The sequence below is a fragment of the Oreochromis niloticus genome, linkage group LG4 (assembly GCF_001858045.2).
Source record: "Oreochromis niloticus isolate F11D_XX linkage group LG4, O_niloticus_UMD_NMBU, whole genome shotgun sequence".
NCBI classification, from domain to species: Eukaryota; Metazoa; Chordata; class Actinopteri; order Cichliformes; family Cichlidae; genus Oreochromis; species Oreochromis niloticus.
In genome coordinates, this window is record NC_031969.2 from 6,432,243 (window position 1) to 6,458,705 (window position 26,463).

The 26,463-nt window shown below is 41.2% G+C and overlaps 1 protein-coding gene across 2 annotated transcripts in view; it reads left to right on the forward strand.

Annotated features, from left to right (window-relative positions):
* rrn3 (RRN3 homolog, RNA polymerase I transcription factor) overlaps window positions 1-25,547 on the forward strand; it is a 37,005-nt gene extending 11,458 nt beyond the window's left edge. Inside the window, exons 8-17 of one of the 2 annotated variants that reach the window (XM_019355937.2) lie at window positions 1,596-1,694; window positions 3,251-3,346; window positions 7,679-7,829; window positions 8,206-8,336; window positions 10,707-10,837; window positions 10,948-11,135; window positions 11,953-12,061; window positions 12,370-12,522; window positions 22,205-22,289; window positions 24,906-25,547. In XM_019355937.2, coding sequence (XP_019211482.1) covers window positions 1,596-1,694; window positions 3,251-3,346; window positions 7,679-7,829; window positions 8,206-8,336; window positions 10,707-10,837; window positions 10,948-11,135; window positions 11,953-12,061; window positions 12,370-12,522; window positions 22,205-22,289; window positions 24,906-25,055 — 1,293 coding nt within the window. In that variant the 3' untranslated portion in view covers window positions 25,056-25,547. The remainder of the gene's footprint in view (window positions 1-1,595; window positions 1,695-3,250; window positions 3,347-7,678; window positions 7,830-8,205; window positions 8,337-10,706; window positions 10,838-10,947; window positions 11,136-11,952; window positions 12,062-12,369; window positions 12,523-22,204; window positions 22,290-24,905) is intronic. The other variant, XM_019355938.2, reaches the window with a different exon arrangement.
* Window positions 25,548-26,463: the final 916 nt, after the last annotated feature.

Consider the following 26,463-nt stretch of genomic DNA (forward strand, 5'->3'; position numbering starts at 1 on the left):
CTATATTTACTTATCTTGTGCAGAAAAATGCGCCGACATTGCGTTATATCGAGCACCGGCTGCCCAGTTAAACTGTGACTATCACCAGGTAACGTGGGCGTGTTTCTTGAATTAGCAGCAGGTGTTAAACAGCTGACAGGTGAGGAGGACGCATGCAGGTAAACTGAGGGCCTGTTGAGCTGATCGCTGGTGTCCTGAGAAACATGTCAGCTCGTTCTTTATGTTACAGGAGCACAGAGACAAAAGATCAGGCGGAAAGAGACGATCGTTTGGTGCAAACGAGAGTCTGTGAATGCAACATGTGAAACACAGAGAGTAGAATATGTAAACAAACCGGTTAACGTACTCCCCCCCCCCCCAAAAAAAAAACCCCAACTAACAAACAAACAAAAAAACAGTTAAGCTGGAACACCGGGGCTGTGAGCTCGGTACACTCTGTCAGCTGACTGTTAGCAGAGCGAGTGACATCTCTGAAAACATCTGAGCACTTTTGCAAACATGTTCTATGTTGACAACCTGACCAGACATGTGAAGATTACGCCACGACATTCGCAGCTAAAACACTATTAAAAGTGTAGTTGGTGACAGAAAAACGGGGTATTTTAAAACTTTACACCACCACCATTGCTGCCTGTGATTTGAAATACATTCTGGGATACCAAGTCCATACAAGCAATCAATTATCTAGGATCGACCTGTCTTGACTTACTTTGCACGGCAACCAATCAAATGTTAGAGAAGCTGCAATGGCAGCGTTAACCCCGCCCACTTAGTTTGATGGGTGAGGCTGACAGATAAAATGATTTCAAGCCGAGACATGAAATCATGTCTCGGCTGTGCCAAAGTGCCAAAATTAATAAAATAAATAAATCATTAAATAATTAATTAAAACTGTCAATAATTATTTAAATGTGTTATTAATTAATTAAATATGTCAATAATTAAATGTGTCAATAATTAATTAAACGTGTCAATAATTAATTAATTAAATGTGTCGTAAATATTTATTTAATTATTTCCGATTTTAATTAATTATTGACACATTTAATTAATTATTTAATGGTGCATTTAATGAATTCATTATGGCAGTCCTGGCGTTCCATACTTAAAGAGTCCGCTCTTTCTTCTTTGTAGATCATTGTTAAAACTTCTTCCTTTCAGGAAGTGCTATTTCCCTTTTCATTTCACCTAATTAAATGTCCTTACATAATTTAATCTTTTTTGTTTCATTATTATTTTGTTTTCAAACTCTTGCTAAGACTAGAGATCCCAGTCTGTTATGAACTACTTAATATACAACTTTAGAGGCTATTAGTAACAGCTCTTTCAGCTTAATGTGTTTTTATTGATCCTTTGAGCCGTCATTTTGTACCTCTGAATATTTGTGTGTTCAAATGTGTGTTTGTTTGTTTAATATAAGTCCTATTGAAGGCTTTAAATGTAACTTTTTACACAATCTGCTTCTTGTTGTCTATTGTAGATTAGACATTGAGATTAAAAAGACTGTACAAAATGGGACATCATCAGTTTTATCAAAAAAGCTTTTGATTCTTTTTCAAAGTGTACGTCTCTGTTAACTGATGGATGCTTTACAGGAGTGTTACGTCCATAACCTCCTGAGGATAACAGTGTACATCCCCTCCATTCGGCGAGACATACTTGAGCTGATCATTGGAAAACTGCTGAAACTGGATGTGAGTGGTACACCTCCAAATTCTGCTATTTGTAGTTTAATTTGAACTTAACAGTAGTAACTCAACATGAGTTGTGTGGTAGGTGCTCAGGTAGGTTTATTAAGTTTTGGATAGTGATACAGTTTGTCTAATTTTGTCTCTGGTCATTGCTATAGTGCAGAGCTTTAATTCAAGAGGTTTAACAAAAGAAGCTGCGTCCATATGGAAAGTGATTCAGTCATCGCGCATCATTTTGAGGCTCCAGTTTTGTAGATAATCCTTTAATGGCTGTATCTCAGTCAGCACTGTCCTACACTCTTATTGGTAGTTGCTTCAATGCGTGGAAGTTCAGTGAAGTTTCTGGTCCTGCCCTCTTCACATCTCCAGCTCAAAGATAAGAGACAGCAGTCGTATCCCACTGATTTGGTGCCTGTCCGTTGGGTTTCACCACAGTGGAGTCTGGACTGTTTTCTTTGCTTATGTGCCAAAATAACCATTTCATGTCTTTTTCGAGTCGCGGGTGCTGTTTGGCAGTGTGACTGAGACCTGCGGTTTATGTCCATAGAAATCACCAGCATGAGCATGCTCTTAGTAACAAGACATCCTTGGTCACAAGTCAATAATTGTATTATTAACATCAGATCTACCGCCGAGTCTTGTTTAACTTGTTAGCCCGTGGAATGTGGAGGCAGCTGACAGGTACCTGCAGGCCAAGTCTCCAGGAATAGCTGAAGCAAAAATTTGGGTATGGGAGTAATTCACTGAGACGTTGGAGCAATAAGTTTGGTCTTCCTTGAGACATTTCTATCACATAACTCAGACGGGGGGAACCACTTCCTGCTCACCGCATCACTGGTTCCCTTTTGAATTCAGAGTCCATTTCAAGATTGCGGTTCTGACTTTTAGAGCTCTTCATGGAGAAGCATCAGCTTACATCAGTGAACTTTCATAGCTATGTATCTCCAGCAGGTTCCTGAAGTCTTGTGATCAGGGCCTACTTATTGTACCTAAACTAAAAGAGACAGAGCTTTTGCAACAGTAGCCCCCAGACTCTGAAACTCTCTCTCCCTGAATTTGATATCTGTGTACTCGGTGATTCCACCAAGTCACAAGTGGACTTGTTTAATGTGGAATCACCAATTCCACATTAAACAAGTCAGTTCTTTCCTGACTTGATTAATGGGGCAACAGTACCTCTGGATCAACACTTGCCAGGATACTGGAGAGGAAAGTCTATCAGTTAGCCGAATCTTGGATCCAGGACGAACAAAGCGGTTATGCAACACATGGGAATTTAGAGAGACAAAATTACAAAAAAGTATCGTCTTTCAAAAACTTATGGACCTAGTTGTATAGTCTCTTAGAGGCCTGTCAATGCCAAAATATGTAGAAACGTATGCATGCAAATAAATTAGAGTCATATCTGACTTATTTGTTGCAGAAAGACATGTTCAGACATAAAATTGATCAATTCATTTTTTTCTGAAGAAGTAGCATCAGTTCACACATCACCTGATGCTTTCTTCTGGAAACTGGTGAGATATGTCAAAGGTGTGCGTGTGTGCGGTACATTTTAGGTGAATGCATCCCGCACACATATTGAGGAGGCTGAAGAAAACCGAGTGCAGACCCAGAAGGCAGAGGAGCAGTCTGAGGAGTGTCTTTTTGACATGGTAAGAGCCAACAGGGTTTGATGATAGTAACGTTTTTCCACAGATAAAATAAAAATGACTTATTCAAAATTCAATTCAATTCAATTCAATTTTATTTATATAGCGCCAAATCACAACAAAAGTCGCCTCAAGGCGCTTTATATTGTACAGTAGATAGCACAATAATAAATACGGAGAAAAACCCAACAATCATATGACCCCCTATGAGCAAGTACTTTGGCGACAGTGGGAAGGAAAAACTCCCTTTTAACAGGAAGAAACCTCCGGCAGAACCAGGCTCAGGGAGGGGCGGCCATCTGCTGCGACCGGTTGGGGTGAAAGAAGGAAAACAGGATAAAGACATGCTGTGGAAGAGAGACAGAGATTAATAACAGATATGATTCGATGCAGAGAGGTCTATTAGCACATAGTGAGTGAGAAAGGTGACTGGAAGGGAAAAACTCAATGCATCATGGGAATCCCCGGCAGCCTACGTCTATTGCAGCATAACTAAGGGAGGATTCAGGGTCACCTGGTCCAGCCCTAACTATATGCTTTAGCAAAAAGGAAAGTTTTAAGCCTAATCTTGAAAGTAGAGATAGTGTCTGTCTCCCGAATCCAAACTGGAAGCTGGTTCCACAGAAGAGGGGCCTGAAAACTGAAGGCTCTGCCTCCCATTCTACTTTTAAATACTCTAGGAACAACAAGTAGGCCTGCAGTGCGAGAGCGAAGTGCTCTAATAGGGTGATATGGTACTACAAGGTCATTAAGATAAGATGGGGCCTGATTATTTAAGACCTTGTATGTGAGGAGCAGGATTTTGAATTCAATTCTGGATTTAACAGGAAGCCAATGAAGGGAAGCCAAAACAGGAGAAATATGCTCTCTCTTTCTAGTCCCTGTCAGGACTCTTGCTGCAGCATTTTGGATTAGCTGAAGGCTTTTCAGCGAGTTTTTAGGACATCCTGATAATAAAGAATTACAGTAGTCCAGCCTGGAAGTAATAAATGCATGAACTAGTTTTTCAGCATCACTCTGAGACAGGATATTTCTAATTTTAGAGATGTTGCGCAAATGGAAGAAAGCAGTCTTACATATTTGTTTAATATGTGCGTTGAAGGACATGTCCTGGTCAAAAATGACTCCAAGGTTCCTCACAGCATTACTGGAGGCCAAGGTAATGCCATCCAGAGTAAGAATCTGCTTAGATACCATATTTCTAAGATTTTCAGGGCCGAGTACAATAACCTCAGTTTTATCTGAATTAAGAAGCAGAAAGTTAGCGGCCATCCAGGTCTTTATGTCTTTAAGACATTCCTGCAGTTTAACTAATTGGTCTGTGATACCTGGCTTCATGGATAGATAGAGCTGCGTGTCATCTGCATAGCAGTGAAAATTTATGCTATGTCTTCTAATGATGCTGCCTAAGGGAAGCATGTATAATGTAAATAGAATTGGTCGTAGCACTGAACCCTGTGGAACTCCATAATTGACCTTAGTGTGTGAAGAGGACTCTCCATTTACATGTACAAATTGGAGTCTATTAGATAGATATGATACAAACCACTGCAGTGCAGTACCTGTAATACCTACAGCATGTTCTAATCGCTCTAATAGGATATTATGGTCAACAGTATCAAACGCAGCACTGAGGTCTAGCAGGACAAGCACAGAGATGAGTCCACTGTCAGAGGCCATAAGAAGATCATTTGTAACCTTCACTAAAGCTGTTTCTGTGCTGTGCTGAGCTCTGAAACCTGACTGAAACTCTTCAAATAAGCCATTCCTCTGCAGATGATCTGTTAGCTGTTTGACAACTACTCTTTCAAGGATGTTTGATATGAAAGGAAGGTTGGAGATTGGCCTATAATTAGCTAAGACAGCTGGGTCTAGAGATGGCTTTTTAAGTAAAGGTTTAACTACAGCCACCTTGAAGGCCTGTGGTACATAGCCGATTATTAGAGATAGGTTGATCATATTTAAGATTGAAGCATTAATTAATGGCAGGACTTCTTTGAGCAGTTTTGTAGGAATGGGGTCTAAAAGACACGTTGATGGTTTGGAGGAATTAATTATTGAAGTTAACTCAGAAAGATCAATTGGAGAAAAAGAGTCTAACTTAACATTGATGGTACTAAAAGTAGCTGTAGATAATATTACATCTGTGGGATGATTATTGGTAATTTTTTCTCTAATGATAAAAATTTTATTTGTGAAGAAGTTCATGAAGTCATTACTAGTTAACGTTAAAGGGATTGTTGGCTCAGTAGAGCTCTGACTGTTTGTCAGCCTGGCTACAGTGCTGAAGAGAAACCTGGGGTTGTTCTTATTTTCTTCAATCAGTGACGAATAGTAAGATGTTCTGACTTTGCGGAGGGCTTTCTTATAAAGCAGCAAACTATTTCTCCAGGCTAAATGATGATCCTCTAAATTTGTGACACGCCATTTCCTCTCCAGCTTACGAGTTATCTGCTTTAGGCTACGTGTTTGAGAATTATACCACGGAGTCAGGGACTTTGGATTTGAGGCCTTAGTTTTCACAGGAGCTACAGTATCCAGAGTCGTACGTAGTGAGGAGGTAAAATTATTAACAAGATAATCGACCTCTGTTGGAGTAGCGTTCAGATAGCTGCTCTGCTCTATGTTGGTACAGGGCATTGAAGATGATAACAGTGGGTGGATTATATTCTTAAACTTAGTTACAGCACTTTCGGAAAGACATCTACTTTGATAAAGTCTACTCTCCACTGCTGTGTAATCAATTATTGTAAATGTAAATGTTATCAGGAAATGATCAGACAGCAGAGGGTTTTCAGGAAACACTGTTAAATATTCAGTTTCTATGCCATATGTTAAAACAAGATCTAGAGTGTGATTAAAGTGGTGGGTGGGTTCTTTTACATTTTGAGAGAAGCCAATTGAGTCTAATAACAGATTAAATGCGATGTTGAGGCTGTCATAAAAAGCAAATGAATAATTGTTATTACAGTGCATAAATTAAAAAACTTAAGAAGGCAACGTTTTCGGCCAGCATGTATGAGAACTCAAATGAAACTGTAGTTGGGTTAGGTTATTGGAAATTTTTGGCACATGTGAAATCTAATTTGCAGGAGGAGGTGACATATTGTTGTGCTGTTAAGTCAGCAACAGTTTTTTAAAAACAAGTTTTCAGGCTTTAAGGGAAAAAAAACATGCCAATATAGAAAATGTCAATAAATATACTTTCTGCCCAAAACATAACGACACTGCACAAAATGTCAGGCTGCTGTTCTTTTAAAAGGTTGAGTCTGGGTGTACTAGTGGTACAAGTGTCAGGCTGTAGTGGGTGAGTGGGTGTAGGTAGGGTTAGGTCAGTGCTTGTCGAAAAAATACCTGAACCGCAGTGGTTAGTGTGAAGGTGATCTTGTTTAAAAAGTTCAGGGCAGTTGAGGAAAGATGACAAAAGGAAGGTCTCTGTTCCTGCAGTAACTCATAAAGCCAAATATGCAGATGATGGAGATGGCTAAACTTCACAGCAGTGGACCGGAGATGATACACTGCTCTTTCCAGTGGCCCACTGGTTGTCCACAAGGTGCACAAAGTCTTGTTTAAAGTTCACTGGCTGACAGAAGTCATTAGTAGCAGTATGGACAACGATTGCAATGGCCTTGTGATGGGTTTTCAACAGCTGCAGAGCAGTTGGAGCAGTATCTTTCACACAGACACCAGGAGAGCACAAGGTACGGCCACACGTCAGACCATAGAAGTACCAATATGAACCACCATGAGTTAATGCAGTCTTAGGGTGGGAGCCGATGAGGTTCAGCCAGGTGGCAGCAGTAAGGCTGAGTGAGTGGTGTCTGTGAGGCAGAAACCAAGATGGTGTCAAAACCTTCATACTGCTCTGGAGCAGATGATTGTTCCACACCTTGGCTGGTCCTTCAGGTGACCCCGAACTGGAGAGCATGGTATGATCTACATTTTCCATTTAATAACATTTCTTGATCAAACATTCCTGGTGTTTCATGAGCACAGAGAGGTGTGTCACAATTCCTTTGGCCATATACTATCCTCCTTTATACGTTAAAGACCCAGTAATTCATTCAGTCTTTAAGTCTGTGGTTGAACCCAACACCTCGCCACTAAAACTTCTAAAACTGCATGTGTAAGGGACCACATGAAATCATCTGAACATGAGACCTTTGACTATAACTGAAACATCTAAGTGGACAGCCTGAATAAAAATAAACTAATTCTAGATATAAAATCTAAATAAGGAAACATGGACAGCGTCCTGGACCCAAATTTGAATTTGTTCTCTTTATTCTCTCTTTTAATCCTGATAACCTCTGCGTGTATCTGTGTTTCTGTTAGGATGAAGACGTGTCAGCAGATGAGCCCACCAGGACGACTGTGATGGCCCATCCAGTGGCAGAAAGACTAGACACTCTCATGGCCGTGCTTATGGCTTACATCAAGGATATCTGCTATGTCGACGGTAGATGTAGAAAACAGCTTTTTATAGGTGTAAATCCATAAATATTTGGACAGTGACTATACTTTTGTAGTTTTGTCTTTATATACTTCTAAAGTGCATTTAAATCAAGCAACGTTTGAAAAAGTTTTTTTTTTTTTTTAAATAAAAATGGCTCCTAATGCATTCATGCACTACTTTAAGTCACTGAATTGAAGCTCAAAGCCTGATTCAGTCACATCTTTATTGATTGATTTTAGTCCAAATACTAACCATTGTTTAACCCCGACTTCTTAAGATGAGACCATCTTTTCCAGGCCTGACTGATACTGAATCCTTCAGTTTCTAAACTTTTGTAATGTAGGAAGATGGAGAAAGTTACCCTGTATGTTAATATTTTTATGTATTGTATTGTCTTGTGTTTCAGGGTCTTTTCATGTGGAAAGGACAAAGGAGCTGTACAGAGATTTGTTGACTGTATTTGACAAGCTCATTCTGCCAACACATGCTTCTTGTCATGTGCAGTACACTCTCTTTTACCTCTGCAGCTTCAAGCCGGTCAGTACTCCCCACATATACTGGGACCAGTTAACTTTGGTTTTTGCATTTTACTGGCAGTCTGGGTTTCAGCGACGAGACGTACAGGCACAGGAAAGTTTCCAAACTCTTACATCTTAGATAAAGATAAAATAGGGCCTGATAATTTGAGAAGGATTTTAAATTCAATTCTGGAGAAGAGAAGCCATATAGGAGAAAAATAATAATAATAATATTAATTGTGTCAGTCCCCCTACTGTAGCATTCTGGATCAACTCAAGGCTTTTAAAGGAACATTTGGAGCAGCCTGGTAATTAGAAATTGTAATATTCCAGCCTATAAGTAGGATAGATTTATCTGATAAACTCCACTTTCTGCATCTGTACAGGCCACCTGCTGTACCTCACGAACGGCACAGTATGACAAAGTACACTTCTTTATATTTGTAACCTGGCCACTGCATTTACAGCTGAGTTACAATCAAGAGAGATATATTGATTGTGAGGTGTGGGTGCCTGTGGAACCAGCTTCCAGTTTGGATTCAGGAGACAGACACTATCTCTACTTTCAAGATTAGGCTTCAAACTTTCCTTTTTGCTAAAGCATATAGTTAGGGCTGGACCAGGTGACCCTGAATCCTCCCTTAGTTATGCTGCAATAGGCGTAGGCTGCTGGCGGACTCCCATGATGCACTGGGTGTTTCTTTTTCACCTTTCTCACTGGGTGGGTTTAAAAAATAGATTTTCCGTTTCAAATCGATTTTAGCTTGAATAAAGCGACATCGATTCATTAAATCCTAAATCAATTTTTAAATATAAAATGTATTTTGCCAGAATCTCAGGTTTAAGCTCAGAAAACTATTTCACCACCACCAAACAGCTAAAACAGTAAATGAGTGCAGGAACACGGATTCTGCTCAAAGATGTAAACACAGAGCGTGGATCGATCACCCGACAGCACGTATGCAGACATGTCGGCTGTTGAAAGCCTCACAGATTCTGATGCTGCAGGTTTCATCACTCTGACCAAAATTCACTGAACCAGCAGCAAAAGAAGATCAAACTTCATGTTTGATAAACATCGTCATGAATTCACTCTGACTTTGGCTGTTTAGCTTCCACCACAATAAAATCTCCCTTCCTGCACAGCTCTGTCTCTCTGTGTACTTCAAGAACAGTTTCCCATCTCAAATCTCTGTTTTCTGCATTATTTGCTTTCTTATGACGCACCAGTCTACCGCTGTGTACAGCGCTGTCGGCCGCGGCTTTTCCTTTTCTTCAAAAATGACTTTGGTAAATGGTAAATGGCCTGTATTTATACAGCGCTTTTCTGGTCCCTAAGGACCCCAAAGCGCTTTACATATCCAGTCATTCACCCATTCACGCACACATTCACACACTGGTGATGGCAAGCTACGTTGTAGCCACAGCCAGCCTGGGGCGCACTGACAGAGGCGAGGCGACTTTGGACAAAACTCTCAGCTGTGTCTGTAATCAAACCTCTGTAACTTTGCTCTGCTTCACTTCAGCAGCATCAGGTCATGTTCAGATGCTGATTCATGGTTTTCTTCAGTTTTTGTTCTACTGCAGAATATTTTTAAGGTTATCTGCTGTAAAAAAAGATCTGCTTCATGTTTCTCTGTTTTATCCTCAGTTACTTTGACACAAAGGCATCTGCTGTGATGAGGTCTCCCAAGTGTCAACTTTGTTTTTATACATAGATATAAAAATATGGATCTGATATGGATAATGATCAGAATTATAATATTTCTGTCTGAGTCCAAATTGAGTCGAATTGAATCAATTATAGAAATGAGTGACGATACGCAGCCCTAATGGAGAGTGAAGAAGAAACACTCAGTACATCATAGGAAGGCCCCAGCAGCCTAAGCCTATCGCAGCAGGGATGGTCACCTGATCCAACCCTGACCCTAAGCTTTATCAAAAATCCAAGTGTGTCAGGAAAACGCCCCACAACATGACACCACCGTTAGCCTGACTGATATAAGGCAGGATGGATCCATCAGACCTGACTACAATTTGCTTCTATCATCCAGTCTTGGTGAGACTGTGGATCTGACAAGAGTGCCACCCAGTGTGGTCTCCTGCTGCTGTTGTAGAGCTCTTCCATAGATTCAGGCTTTCGGAGTGCCCTGTCTCTTATAATATCTCAGCTGCCGCTGACTTTGCTACATATATTATATTTACTCATGTTCAAGGTTAGACTGGCTTTTTCTAAATCATCCTTGTCCTCAACATTTAGAATACACGTTTTATAATGCATGTATTTATTTAGCTGGTTTATTGGTACTGACGTTTATTATTCATTACTTTGAGACTAAGAGCTTCTGGAATTGTGTATATTATGTGTTTCCTGTGATATATGTCACAGGCCCTGGCAGAGGCCTTCTTGGATCACCTGTGGAAGATCCTGCAGAACCCGTCTCTGCCTGCTGTCCTTCGCCAGGCTGCTGCTGGATACCTGGGAAGTTTCCTGGCCCGAGCCAAGTTCATCCCATTGAGGTGAGTTTATTCGACACCTGCTTAAGACAGCACAAATGCAGCTGGTGCAGAGGAAGAAATGTAAATGGTTTTTAACCTCTTTTTAACCTCTTCTTCTCATTCTCTGTCAGCACTGTGTGGGCCTGTCTGGATTTGCTGATCTCCTGGATCCATCAGTACATCGACAGCCAGGACAGCTGTGGGAAACAGGTGTGCTGTGATGTCAGCCTGCACGGGCCCTTCTACACTTCCTGCCAGGCTGTCTTCTACACAATCATCTTCAGACACAGAGCGATGCTAGAGGCCAACATGAAGAAAGGTAGAACAGAAAACTTTGAGCTAATATCAGTTTATTTGTTTTAATTTCAGGTAAAAAAAAAAAATACAAAATAGCATGGGAGCAAAAATTACATCAGGCTGCTTGGTTTAATTTACTAAAATCAGTTAGGTGTAAGCACAGGTTTCAGGAAGGGGCCTGAATCGTTGCCTGATTTAAATGTCTCTAGTGTCACATTAAAGATTGTTTTATCATGTATTTTAATGGCTTTCAGCAAGGCAATTATTTTAGATCATTCTGTAGAAATCCCTTCATTTCTGGGATGGGTGCTTTCCTGCGTGCCACAACAGTGATCCTTCAGCTTGGATTTTAATTTTCATCAAGTAGATGGGTGTCAGATCTGTTGAGGCCACCAGATGGGGAACAAAGATTGTTTTCAAAGCACTGTGCTGACGCACCATGACACAATGGCACACAGCATGGTTTAGGACATTTCCTGTGACTTTTCTCCCTCAGATGCCTCAGGATGGTTCTTAGAACTTGGTGTTGACTAACTTTAAGCCTCTTAACTTGAAAACTGCTTGGTCATCACCAGAAATGATCCTTCATACAAAATTCCAGACAGTTTGAGATATCCATGGTAAAAAATAGTGCACAGTGTAAGTTGTCAGAATGGGGTTTTAGGGAAAATGGCAGCCATGCTGGAATTTATTTAGACTGACTAGAAAACATGTGCTTGATCAACTGTTTTTAAATCAGGTATGGTTTTTGTTTTTGATGCTCTCCGGACCTTTTGGTCACACCTTATCGAGTGTGTTCTGACTCCTCCTCACTTTTTGACTGGGTGTGTGTACATCAGGTCTGGAGTACCTGCAGAGTCTGAACCTGGAGCGGGTGGTGATGTGTCAGCTGAATCCTCTCAGAGTCTGCCTACCTTCAATCACCAACATGTTTGCTGCCATCACAAGGTGCACATGCCCCCAATTAGCATCGACCTTCCTGTAATCCTGAACGCTCTAGATTATTTTCCAGGAACCTTTCAAGAACTAAATGATTATTACACATGCTAATATTTAGGGTACCTCTGGTCGACTTCAAGTAAAAGTTCTACATTTGTTTTGCTAATTGATGTAAAAACGCTAAAGTGTACAGCATTATTAGTAGATCACAGTGCATGCACTAGTGTGTACACCAGAAGAAAGTGTTTACATCAGTCATAAAATGCTGGTATTTTTCCTCCTGGTCATTCCTACCAACAGTTGCGTTTTTGTTGCAGGAAGTACCAAGTGGTGTTCTGCTACACCATAATAGAGAGGAACAACCGGTGTGTGCTGCCAGTGGTCCGCAGCTCTGCCGGAGGAGACTGTGTGACCACCAACACCAACCCACTCGACAGTTTTTTCCCCTTCGACCCCTACCTGCTCAAGAGGTACACTCATCGTTTGATTTATTTCCATTTATTTTTGGTTTAGACACTCAGCAGCTAGGGTTAAGCGACACTCTTCATACTCCGATTGCTCCCTTTGTTTCCCATCACCAATACTGATACCAAAGTCTCTGGAGTGGAGGGGTCGAGTTAATGTGCACCCATGAAGATGGTGCTATCCGCCCTTCATTATGCCACTGGTGCTGGTGAACACCCTTGGGGGAGTTTATCTCCCACTTCCACCATGATGAGAAAAGAAAATTAGTACGAGAGTAAAAAAACAGCTAAAATCATATTAGGTAACATTTGCTTGAAAGTACAAAACGTACACTTTTTGTAACTTGAATAAATCAGCCACTTGAAGCATGTGACTTCAGCTCCAGCAGAAGCTGGAGACATGGGGAAAATGTAATGTTTCTCACATTAAAAGAAACGAGCAGGAAGATCTGCTATGTTTCCATCATTTTGCATACATTCATTGTCATTGTTTAAGTGCATCTTTTACTTCTATTATTATGTGTGCCTATGCCAAGAGGCACACATATTACTATTCGTCGGATTTATTATTATGTGTGCCTATGCCAAGAGGCACACATATTACTATTCGTCGGATTTATTATTCTTATTATTATTATTATTATTATTCTCCATCTTCCGCCTAAATTTCGGCACGTATCACGCCCCGCAGTTTTGAGAAAAGCTTCATATATGTTACCTCATTTTGTGCGGCTGGATCTGGAATGGTGTGCTATGACTTTTGGTGTTTATGACTATTATAGTTTTTAAAATATTAATATTTTAGTGAAAATTTTCCCGCGCTCCTCTGCCAAACAGTTTTGACAATAGGGGTACATATGTTACATCATTTTGTGCGGCTGGAGCTGGGCTAGTATGGTGTGACTTTTGGTGTTCATAACTTTTATAGTTTTTGAAATATTTAGATTTTAGTGCAAATTTAGGCCAATTTCTAGGCTCCTGAGAAAGATTCTGCTTTTGGCACCATAGAAACAGACTTCATTTGTGGTGGGTTGGCTCTCTCTAGTGGTATACCGGGAGTAGTACGGCCTAAAGGGTGCCATGCTTGGTGAAAACTACATATCCCACAATTCATAGCATGCCTCTACCGAGTCAAACAATGGCGGACACCACTTCGTTTTATATGTCTTTTATTCGTGTTTCTAGGTCACAAAATACACTTTTAAGATATTTTCAGGCGAGAATGTAGGTGTGTAAACTTCAAATATCTGCTCGTTTTATCAAGACATCCCATATTAGCGACAATTCTTTTAAGTGTTGCTGATAGCCGGCTAGCTAGCTAGCGCCGCTAGCTTAGCTAGCTAGCGCCCCTTCGTGAAAAACCACCCAGGCTTGGCTGATAGTGAGGTGGCTAAAATTTGTTTAATCGCCCGATCGCTCGGCAAGGGTCTGTGTCTTAGCTGGACTTATTTTCGTTTATATGGGCCGATGATGCTGGTCGATGTGGAAAAAATAACTGAGTTGTTTGGTGGTGGAGCTACAACAGAGGGCAGCTATCCACCGGTGTGTGACAGAAAGGACATGCCGCGAACGAGACATACAAGGCGGTGAGGCTACCGCCGATCGTCCGGTGTTTGCTAACGCGGAGGTCAATCATGGATCAGGGAAAGCGAAGGCAGGAGCGTGAGGTGAACTGAATTTCAGGTAAGAAGTTATGACCTGCACTCTATTTGGGTCAGATATAAACCGAGTTTAGGTGTAGTTTATTTAGCAACAGTTCTCTTACGTGTTGCTGATAGCCGGCTGGCTAGCTAGCTAGCGCCGCTAGCTTAGCTAGCTAGCGCGGCTAGCGACCCTTCGTGAAAAACCACCCAGGCTTGGCTGATAGTGAGGTGGCTAAAATTTGTTTAATCGCCCGATCGCTCAGCAAGGGTCTGTGTCTTAGCTGGACTTATTTTTCGTTTATATGGGCCGATGATGCTGGTCGATGTGGAAAAAATAACTGAGTTGTTTGGTGGTGGAGCTACAACAGAGGGCAGCTATCCACCGGTGTGTGACAGAAAGGACATGCCGCCAACGAGACATACGAGGCCGGGCAGGCGATTGCTAACGCGGTGGTCAATCATGGATCAGGGAAAGCGAAGGCAGGAGCGTGAGGTGAACTGAATTTCAGGTAAGAAGTTATGACCGAGTTTAGGTGTAGTTTATTTTCGTTGTGCTGACTTTTTCAATCACTTACAATAACTCGTACTGCGTTCTAGCTAGCACGACAGAGTTTCTATACAGCTGTGTGCGCATGGTGAACTTTATGACAGCCTCCCCTGTCATTCTCTCGCCTGTTGAAACTTCAGTCATGAAACTGATCAATGATCGGCGTTTCTCTCTTGTTTGTTTATCGCGCAAAACAACAGCAGCACGTTTAAGCTTGATCAGCTGTTGTTAGAATTCATTTGCTTTTAATTTCTGGTATCAGCTGATGTTTGCTGGAGCTACAGCTGTAAAAACGGCAGATGTCCTTACTGAATCATCAGAGCTGAACTGGTGATGGAGAAACAGGTTTACCCTTTAGGTGACATGAATAAGTTGAAGGGAAGTTATGAACTATTTTTGAGAGACAAATACAGGGAGTGCAGAATTATTAGGCAAGTTGTATTTTTGAGGAATAATTTTATTATTGAACAACAACCATGTTCTCAATGAACCCAAAAAACTCATTAATACCAAAGCTGAATGTTTTTGGAAGTAGTTTTTAGTTTTAGCTATTTTAGGGGGATATCTGTGTGTGCAGGTGACTATTACTGTGCATAATTATTAGGCAACTTAACAAAAAACAAATATATACCCATTTCAATTATTTATTTTTACCAGTGAAACCAATATAACATCTCCACATTCACAAATATACATTTCTGACATTCAAAAACAAAACCAAAACAAATCAGCGACCAATATAGCCACCTTTCTTTGCAAGGACACTCAAAAGCCTGCCATCCATGGATTCTGTCAGTGTTTTGATCTGTTCACCATCAACATTGCGTGCAGCAGCAACCACAGCCTCCCAGACACTGTTCAGAGAGGTGTATTGTTTTCCCTCCTTGTAAATCTCACATTTGATGATGGCCCACAGGTTCTCAATGGGGTTCAGATCAGGTGAACAAGGAGGCCATGTCATTAGTTTTTCTTCTTTTATACCCTTTCTTGCCAGCCACGCTGTGGAGTACTTGGACGCGTGTGATGGAGCATTGTCCTGCATGAAAATCATGTTTTCTTGAAGGATGCAGACTTCTTCCTGTACCACTGCTTGAAGAAGGTGTCTTCCAGAAACTGGCAGTAGGACTGGGAGTTGAGCTTGACTCCATCCTCAACCCGAAAAGGCCCCACAAGCTCATCTTTGATGATACCAGCCCAAACCAGTACTCCACCTCCACCTTGCTGGCGTCTGAGTCGGACTGGAGCTCTCTGCCCTTTACCAATCCAGCCACGGGCCCATCCATCTGGCCCATCAAGACTCACTCTCATTTCATCAGTCCATAAAACCTTAGAAAAATCAGTCTTGAGATATTTCTTGGCCCAGTCTTGACGTTTCAGCTTGTGTGTCTTGTTCAGTGGTGGTCGTCTTTCAGCCTTTCTTACCTTGGCCATGTCTCTGAGTATTGCACACCTTGTGCTTTTGGGCACTCCAGTGATGTTGCAGCTCTGAAATATGGCCAAACTGGTGGCAAGTGGCATCTTGGCAGCTGCACGCTTGACTTTTCTCAGTTCATGGGCAGTTATTTTGCCCCTTGGTTTTTCCACACGCTTCTTGCGACCCTGTTGACTATTTTGAATGAAACGCTTGATTGTTCGATGATCACGCTTCAGAAGCTTTGCAATTTTAAGACTGCTGCATGCCTCTGCAAGATATCTCACTATTTTTGACTTTTCTGAGCCTGTCAAGTCCTTCTTTTGACCCATTTTGCCAAAGGAAAGGAAGTTGCCTAATAATTATGCACACCTGATATAGGGTGTTGATGTCATTAGACCACACCCCTTCTCATTACAGAGATGCACATCACCTAATATGCTTAATTGGTAGTAGGCTTTCGAGCCTATACAGCTTGGAGTAAGACAACATGCATGAAGAGGATGATGTGGACAAAATACTCATTTGCCTAATAATTCTGCACTCCCTGTAAACACCAAGCTCCTTTTTTTGTGTAGCTGACAGCTGGTAACTGTGCAGGGGCGGATCTAGCAAAGCTTTTGCCAGGGGGCCAGGTAGGGCATTAACAGAGAAAGGTGGACATAAAGATATACTTTTCTTTCTTACTCTCATATAAAATATTTAGCTTTTATTAAATACTTATCTGAATCTTACAACCAAAGTTTGTATAATAATACACAAGATTGGCTGTAGACCATTGTTCATAATTCAGAACACTGTGTAGAAATAACAAAAAACAAAAAGTGAATGCATGTGTGAAAAGTGGTCTATAATGTAATGCTTCAAAGCGTGTTCATGCAAACATTGTCGGGTCTGCCGTAGTACAATGGGACTTCTGCTCATGAACCTGTGTGCACAGCGTCTGCAAATCGGCGCTGTACGAAGTAACTTCATCTTTACACAAAACTGTAAGCTGTCATCTGTGAAGCGTGAGCGGTGTTTGTTTTTACCATAGTTCATGGTGGAGAATGGCTGCTCTTCTGAGTTTTGCTGTCTGTAGCCGTATGAATGGCAACTACAGTGATTAGCAGCGGCATAGGCACACATAAAATTTCTTCTGAAATTTTCGCTTTCTAGTTCTTATTATTATTATTCTCCATCTTCCGCCTAAATTTCGGCACGTATCACGCCCCGCAGTTTTGAGACAAGCTTCATATATGTTACCTCATTTTGTGCGGCCGGATCTGGAATGGTGTGCTATGACTTTTGGTGTTTATGAATTTTATAGTTTTTTAAATATTAATATTTAGTGAAAATTTTCCCGCGCTCCTCTGCCAAACAGTTTTGACATTAGGGTTACATATGTTAGATCATTTTGTGCGGCTGGAGCTGGACTATTATGTTATGACTTTTGGTGTTTATAACTTTTATAGTTTTTTAAATATTAATATTTTAGTGCAAATTTAGGCCAATTCATCTTTTGGCGCCAAATAAACAGACTTCATTTGTGCTGTCTTGGCTCTCTCTAGTGGTATGCCGGGAGTGGTACAGCCTGTGTACCCTTATTTGGATTACCGTAATGATGACAATTTCAACGGTGCGCACAGCGTCGCTGCTTTCAGGAGCCCTTGGAATTTTTAAGGTTGCGCAAATCATTCAAAAGTTACGGTAATGCTTGGTGGAAAACTCAATATCCCACAATTCATAGCACGCCTCTACAGAGTGAACAATGGCGGCCACCACTTCGTTTTATATGTCTTTTATTCGTGTTTCTAGGTCACAAAATAAGCTTTTAAGATATTTTCAGGCGAGAATGTAGGTGTGTAAACTTCAAATATCTGCTTGTTTTATCAAGACATCCCATATTTAGCGACAGTGCTCTGACGACGTCGGTCCTGCCTGACAGCTAGCCGGCTACCTAGCTGGCTACCTAGCTAGCTGCCGCACTTGGCTGCAAATGGATAGCGAGGGGACTCTCTCTGTCGTTTCACCTCCCTGGTCTCTCGCAAATGCTCGCATAGAATCGGAGTTACAGCTGGATGTGGAAAAAATAACTGAGTTGTTTGGTGGTGCTATAATGCGGAGCTACAACAGTGGGCAGCTATCCACCGGTGTATGACAGAAAGGACATGCCGCGACCGCCGATCGACCGGTGTTTGCTAACGCGGAGGTCAATCGTGGATCAGGGAAAGCGAAGGCAGGAGCGTGAGGTGAACTGAATTTCAGGTAAGAAGTTATGACCTGCACTCTATTTGGGTCAGATATAAACCGAGTTTAGGTGTAGTTTATTTAGCAGCAGTTCTCTTATGTGTTGCTGATAGCCGGCTAGCTAGCTAGCGCCGCTAGCATAGTTAGCTAGCACCGCTAGCGACCCTTCGTGAAAAAGCACCCAGGCTTGGCTTATATTGAGGCGGGTGAAACTCGTGTCAGCACCCGGTCGCTCGCCGACAGTATGTGTTTTAGCTGGACTTATTTTTCGTTTATATGGACCGATGATTTATTTATTTATTCATTTTAGTAACGGTATAAACAGTGAAAGGTGGTGGATTGGCCAGATGTAAACTTCAAATATCTGCTCGTGTTACCAAGACATCCCATATTAGCTCTGATGTTTTCGGTGCCTGCAAAGAGCTAGACAGGTAGCTAGCTAACCCGAGCTGGCTGTCTTTTTGACTCAGGGTCATAGCTGGACTTATTTTTCGTTTTTATGAGCCGATGAGGGTTTTTTTTTAGTAACGGTACTAACAGTGAAAGGCGGTGGATTGTCCAGATGCTGGTCGATGTGGAAAAAATAACTGAATTGTTTGGTAGTCGCTGACGCGGAGCTACAACCGAGGGCAGCTATCCACCGGTGTGTGTCAGAAAGAACATGCGGGGAACGAGGCGGCGAGGCGACCGCCGATCGACCGGTGGTAGATCGTGGATCAGGGAAACCGAAGGCAGGAGAAGCAGGCGGCTGCCGGTCGGAGCGTGAGGTGAACTGAATTTCAGGTAAGAAGTTATGACCTGCACTCTATTTGGGTCAGATATAAACCGAGTTTAGGTGTAGTTTATTTTCGTTGTGCTGACTTTTTACAATCAGTTATAATAACTCGTACTGCGTGGTAGCTAGCACGATGGAGTTTCTATACAGCTGTGTGCGCGCTAAGTTACTGATGTTGAACTTTATGACAGCCTCCCCTGTCATTCTCTCGCCTGTTCAAACTTCAGTCATGAAACTGATCAATGATCGGCTTTTCTCTCTTGTTTGTTTATCGCGCTAAACAACAGCAGCACGTTTAAGCTTGATCAGCTGTTGTTAGAATTCATTTGATTTTAATTTCTAGTATCAGCTGATGTTTGCTGGAGCCACAGCTGTAGAAGCGGCTGGTCGAAACCAGGAGATGACCTTACTGAATCATCAGAGCTGAACTGGTGATGGAGAAACAGGTTTACCTTTTTTTTAGGTGACATGAATGAGTTGAAGGGAAGTTATGAACTGTTTCTGAGAGAAATAAACACCAAGCTCCTTTTTTTATTTAGCTGACAGCTGGTAACTGTGCAGGGGCGGATCTAGCAAAGCTTTTGCCAGGGGGCCAGGTAGGGCATTAACAGAGAAAGGTGGACACAAAGATAGATATACTTTTCTTTCTTACTCTCATACAGGGAGTGCAGAATTATTAGGCAAGTTGTATTTTTGAGGAATAATTTTATTATTGAACAACAACCATGTTTTCAATGAACCCAAAAAACACATTAATATCAAAGCTGAATGTTTTCGGAAGTAGTTTTTAGTTTGTGTTTAGTTTTAGCTATTTTAGGGGGATATCTGTGTGTGCAGGTGACTATTACTGTGCATAATTATTAGGCAACTTAACAAAAAACAAATATATACCCATTTCAATTATTTATTTTTACCAGTGAAACCAATATAACATCTCCACATTCACAAATATACATTTGACATTCAAAAACAAAACAAAAACAAATCAGCGACCAATATAGCCACCTTTCTTTGCAAGGACACTCAAAAGCCTGCCATCCATGGATTCTGTCAGTGTTTTGATCTGTTCACCATCAACATTGCGTGCAGCAGCAACCACAGCCTCCCAGACACTGTTCAGAGAGGTGTACTGTTTTCCCTCCTTGTAAATCTCACATTTGATGATGGACCACAGGTTCTCAATGGGGTTCAGATCAGGTGAACAAGGAGGCCATGTCATTAGTTTTTCTTCTTTTAAACCCTTTCTTGCCAGCCACGCTGTGGAGTACTTGGACGCGTGTGATGGAGCATTGTCCTGCATGAAAATCATGTTTTTCTTGAAGGATGCAGACTTCTTCCTGTACCACTGCTTGAAGAAGGTGTCTTCCAGAAACTTGCAGTAGGACTGGGAGTTGAGCTTGACGCCATCCTCAACCCGAAAAGGCCCCACAAGCTCACCTTTGATGATACCAGCCCAAACCAGTACTCCACCTCCACCTTGCTGGCGTCTGAGTGGGACTGGAGCTCTCTGCCCTTTACCAATCCAGCCACGGGCCCATCCATCTGGCCCATCAAGACTCACTCTCATTTCATCAGTCCATAAAACCTTAGAAAAATCAGTCTTGAGATATTTCTTGGCCCAGTCTTGACGTTTCAGCTTGTGTGTCTTGTTCAGTGGTGGTCGTCTTTCAGCCTTTCTTACCTTGGCCATGTCTCTGAGTATTGCACACCTTGTGCTTTTGGGCACTCCAGTGATGTTGCAGCTCTGAAATATGGCCAAACTGGTGGCAAGTGGCATCTTGGCAGCTGCACGCTTGACTTTTCTCAGTTCATGGGCAGTTATTTTGCCCCTTGGTTTTTCCACACGCTTCTTGCGACCCTGTTGACTATTTTGAATGAAACGCTTGATTGTTCGATGATCACGCTTCAGAAGCTTTGCAATTTTAAGACTGCTGCATGCCTCTGCAAGATATCTCACTATTTTTGACTTTTCTGAGCCTGTCAAGTCCTTCTTTTGACCCATTTTGCCAAAGGAAAGGAAGTTGCCTAATAATTATGCACACCTGATATAGGGTGTTGATGTCATTAGACCATACCCCTTCTCATTACAGAGATGCACATCACCTAATATGCTTAATTGGTAGTAGGCTTTCGAGCCTATACAGCTTGGAGTAAGACAACATGCATGAAGGGGATGATGTGGACAAAATACTCATTTGCCTAATAATTCTGCACTCCCTGTATAAAATATTTAGCTTTTATTAAATAGTTATCTGAATCTTACAACCAAAGTTTGTATAATAATACACAAGATTGGCTGTAGACCATTGTTCATCATTCAGAACACTGTGTAAAAATAACAAAAAACAAAAAGTGAATGCAAAAGTGCATAAATATTTATTTTACGTGTTTGATATGTGTGGCGGGGCGTGGTCTGCAGTGCCGCTGCAGGGGAGGTGGACCCACCTGAGGGGCATCTGCAATCACACCTCTCGGGCGTAGTCTGTGCTCTCTCGGCTGTTTTTTGGGTGTGTGTCGGGCTGTGAGTTGAAAAGCTACAGCTGGCTGGGAGGGTACACCAACCATGTGTGAAAAGTGGTCCATAACGTACTGGTTCAAAGTGTGTTCGTGCAAACATTGTCGGGGTCTGCCGTGGTACAGAGGGACTTCTGCTTATGAACCTGTGTGCACAGCGTCTGCAAATCGGGGCTTTACAAAGTGACCTCATCTTTACCCAAAACTGTAAGCTGTCATCTGTGAGGCGCGAGCGGTGTTTGTTTTTACCATAATTCATGGTGGAGAATGGCTGCTCTTCTGAGTTTTGCCGTCTGTAGCCATATGAATGGAAAACTACACAGATTAGCAGCGGCATAGGCACACATAAAATTTCTTCTGAAATTTTCGCTTTCTAGTTCTGTTTAGTCCTCTTTCTACTATTTCCATGATTTAGCAGTGAAACTATTTTACTCAGAGTATTTTAATCTTTCCAATATGTTTATTGGAAATTTGATTCCTGATTATATGGAAAAAACTGAAGCATGACAGTTTTCCCAGCACCTATGTCTGCACAAACAGGATTGTAAATATAAACTGTATATTTACAGGTCTGGTCAGCTCATTGAACCATTGTACCAGGTTTGGGATGATCTATTAGACACAGAGCCATTTCCCACCAAAAGAGGGCAACAGGTAAGATGATGATTGTAACAGATTTATGAGTTTTTTTAAAAGTAGGGGATTTGGACAGGACAAAAAAATCATTAGGCCTATAACTAAATGTAGCAGAATCACACACATTATCAAAGGGGAGGTGTTGCAACCACACAGACCAACTGTGTTTGTGGGAAAATTCAGTTCATCTTTTAATTGCATGCCCATAAAACTTATTTTTTCTGAAGGCTCCACTGAGAAATATGAATCACATTATGGGTCAGACATATCCTGGGCAGTGTACCTGTTGTAATTTAATCTAAAATGCATGTCCCCCATAGCCGTCTGATAGCCTGGAGCCTCGCCCAGCTGCTACAAGGCAAGAGGCAGGGCGCACCCTGGACAGGTCACTAGTGTCAAAGGGTTAAACAAAGAGTGACAACCATTCACATTCAACCAGATAACAACAAAAGAATTATTTTCATGCTCCCAAGGAAGGACCAGTGCTACAGTGGGGTTTGTGGTTTAAAAAACAGAATAGGTCAAAACAACAAACAAAACATTGTAGAAAGGAAACACAACTACCTTAGCTCCCATGAAAATCCAAAAGAAAATCCAAGCATCTTACCAGTCTGCCTAACCTAAACAAGAGAAAAGGTTTTAAACAATGGCGGTGCCAAAAATCAGAAATTTCTGATGCACAATGGAAAAGCGGCACCTGCCAGTCTGGACAGGTCCCAAATTATACTCAGCCCTATTCAATCGCCAAGCACTGACCAGCTCCCACCTGGAACAACAGACAAAATGAACAATTACACACCCAGGTGTGGAGGCACACATACCATGCATAAAATTATAACCTGGTTCATAAAATTTTAAAGCACCAATGAACCTAACCCCACTAACAGTGATAATCACCACACCACTGCGCTTCCCACTGCCTAACATATGTAAAAGCAAAATAATGAATAGTTAATTTTTCTCTCTTTTACAGTTTAGAGATTATCAAGTTACATTTATGCTAGTATGGTAAATGGACTTATGGTTCTTATATAGCGCTTTTCTTTTGTCTACTCTGCTTGAGCACTTTTACAACATGCCTTTTTCACACACAAGCACTTTTTTCCTACATCTAAGGGCTTTCTATCTATCATTCACTCTGAGTTGAACCTATCAAGAGCAACGTGGGTTTAGAATATTGCCCTAGGATACTTGGGCATACAGACTGGAGCAACCAGCGGTTGGACCACCAAATCTTCTGATCAGGAGATGACCTACTCTACCACCCGAGCCACAGCCACAATAAATATGTCAGATCCACAAACATGAACCCACACCATCAGATTTTCTTTTGTACCATTCTCTGGTGGAACTTTTGGTCACTTGCAGGTGCAGTGAAAGTCCATGCCTCTGACCAGACAGCACTATCTGCTTCGATCATAACACAAACTGAGATTGATTGATTGATTGAATCTTTATTTTGAACATGTTGAAAAAGTACAACAACATAGAATTCAAAGAGACAAATAAACAAAGCAAAACAAAAGGAAAAACAAGCAACCACAACTACAAATAACTTTCATGTTCAAAAAGGAGCAGGAAGAAGCTTATTTAATCCCACCCCTTTTCCACTATGTAGTAATCAATAGACTACAGAAATACCTCCTTGTAATTACATTATATGTTATATGTATTTTTTTAAATTTATTTATTAAATTTTTATATGTATATATATATATATATATATGTGTCAGAGGCCATAAGAAGATCATTTGTAACCTTCACTAAAGCTGTTTCTGTGCTGTGATGAGCTCTGAAACCTGACTGAAACTCTTCAAATAAGCCATTCCTCTGCAGATGATCTGTTAGCTGTTTGACAACTACTCTTTCAAGGATGTTTGATATGAAAGGAAGGTTGGAGATTGGCCTATAATTAGCTAAGACAGCTGGGTCTAGAGATGCTTTTTAAGTAAAGGTTTAACTACAGCCACCTTGAAGGCCTGTGGTACATAGCCGATTATTAGAGATAGGTTGATCATATTTAAGATCGAAGAATTAATTAATGGCAGGACTTCTTTGAGCAGTTTTGTAGGAATGGGGTCTAAAAGACACGTTGATGGTTTGGAGGAATTAATTATTGAAGTGAACTCAGAAAGATCAATTGGAGAAAAAGAGTCTAAATGAATATTAATGGTACTGAAAGTAGCTGTAGATAATATTACATCTGTGGGATGATTATTGGTAATTTTTTCTCTAATGATTAAAATTTTATTTGTGAAGAAGTTCATGAAGTCATTACTAGTTAAGCTGGAGGACCTGCTCAGGAGGTAGAGCAGGTCATCTACTGATCAGATGGTTGGTGGTTCGATCCCTGGCTCCCCCCAGTCTGCATGCCAAATATCCTTCATATTAACCCATTGGAGTAAGAATATGTGTGAATGGTAGTTAGGGAGCACTTAAAAGCATAGAAGAAAGTCCTTGTGTGAATGGGTGAATGTGGCATGTTGTATAGAGCGCTTTGAGTACTCCAGGAGAGTAAAAGAACTCAATACTGTTCCCCCTCAGACTGCAACCAAGTGCAAGGGGAAATATTAAAACTCAGAGAACATTAAAATGTAAAAGCCCGACTGTGATTGTTCATTCTGTGTGTTTCAGGGCTCGAGGGAGGATGAGGATGACTTCCTATTTGGAGAGACACCTCAAGCTGAGGGCATTGTGGGACTGACGCCCAACTCCTATGATTCAAATTTCCGCAGTCCAAGCAGCTTAGGTTCACCACCCAACAGCCTCCAGAGGCCATTTTAGTTTCGGTTGTATGGCATGTACTAGTAAGGGCTGATGACTTCTTTAACTTGTAAAGAAAGACAGCAGATCCTGTACACTGACTATTCCATATGATGCTTTTATAAGCTCCAACCACAGTCTGAAGAACACCAGCCCAGGACAACATGGATGTGACTAAAGCCCTTTTTAGATCTGGGATGACATTATTTTATTAAAGTGACAGTGTTCAGACATTGATTAGTTTTATGTTAATGTTCTTCACCACACACAAATACTTATGGTAGTGACAGTGTCCATCAGTACTAAAATTTTCTATCCAACCTTGTTAGTTTGTTTGTGTGTGTGTGTGTGTGTGTGTGTGTGTGTGTGTTTCTCTGCGTGCGTGCATCTTTTCAATTGGGAAAATGCATGACACTGCAAGTTAAGCAGACTTAGTAAGAAACCATTTTGTACAGGTTATTTATGTTTAGTCATTTTCAAATAACCAATAAATGAACTGTGACTTATACAGCACTTTTCTACTCTATTTAAGCACTTTTGTTACTACAAGCCTTATTCACACAAACACTTTAATATCTTTAAAATGATAGCGGCACAAACGAAATTTTTTGCAGCACAAACCAGCACAGAAGTTTGATACCACTTTTGTTGGATTTGAAGAAGGTGGGGGGGCCAACTTCACTCACATTGGGCAAGATACTGAATCCTGAGTTTTTCCGATCCATGCATTGGACTGTCAGTATGTGAATTTTAGGTTAAAAGAGATCAGGAATATAACAAAGAAAATTTCTAGAGGTCATCAGAGGTCAACCAGGCCCCCCCACATTAATGGAATCAAACAAAACTGGTGTCAATCACTTGTTCTATGTTTGTGCTGGTTTGTGCTGCTAAAATTGTCAGTTGTGCTGCTTCTGTTTTAAAGATATTAATGAAAATTAAAAGGTCAACCAGCCCCCCCACATTACCCAAATCAAACAAAATTGATATCAAACATTTGTGCTGCAAAATATTTTGTTTGTGCTGCTATCATTTTAAAAATATTAATAAAATAAGGTCTTGATGTGTGCTTAATCATCCAGGTAAGTAAATCCCAAAAGGTTGATTCTGTTCATCTGGACGTAGTGTTTTCAGTGGGAGAAACTTTTCGTCACTCATCCAAGTGACTTCTTCAGTCTCAGCTGACTGCAGGTTTCCCCAATCTTATAAACAGTACATGTACAGTGAAGAGAGATATTTTATCTCTCTTGACTTGCATCTCAGTCACGGAAGCGTTGGAGGTAGTCCGTAAGAGATTACAGGATCACCGCAACCTCAGCAACAGGACCACACTCAGCACTGATCAGTTGTGTTTGTTTTTGGAACTGTTTCTTAATTCCACCTATTTCGCATAAGGGTCATTACTACAGGCAGAAACGTGGGTGTGCCATGG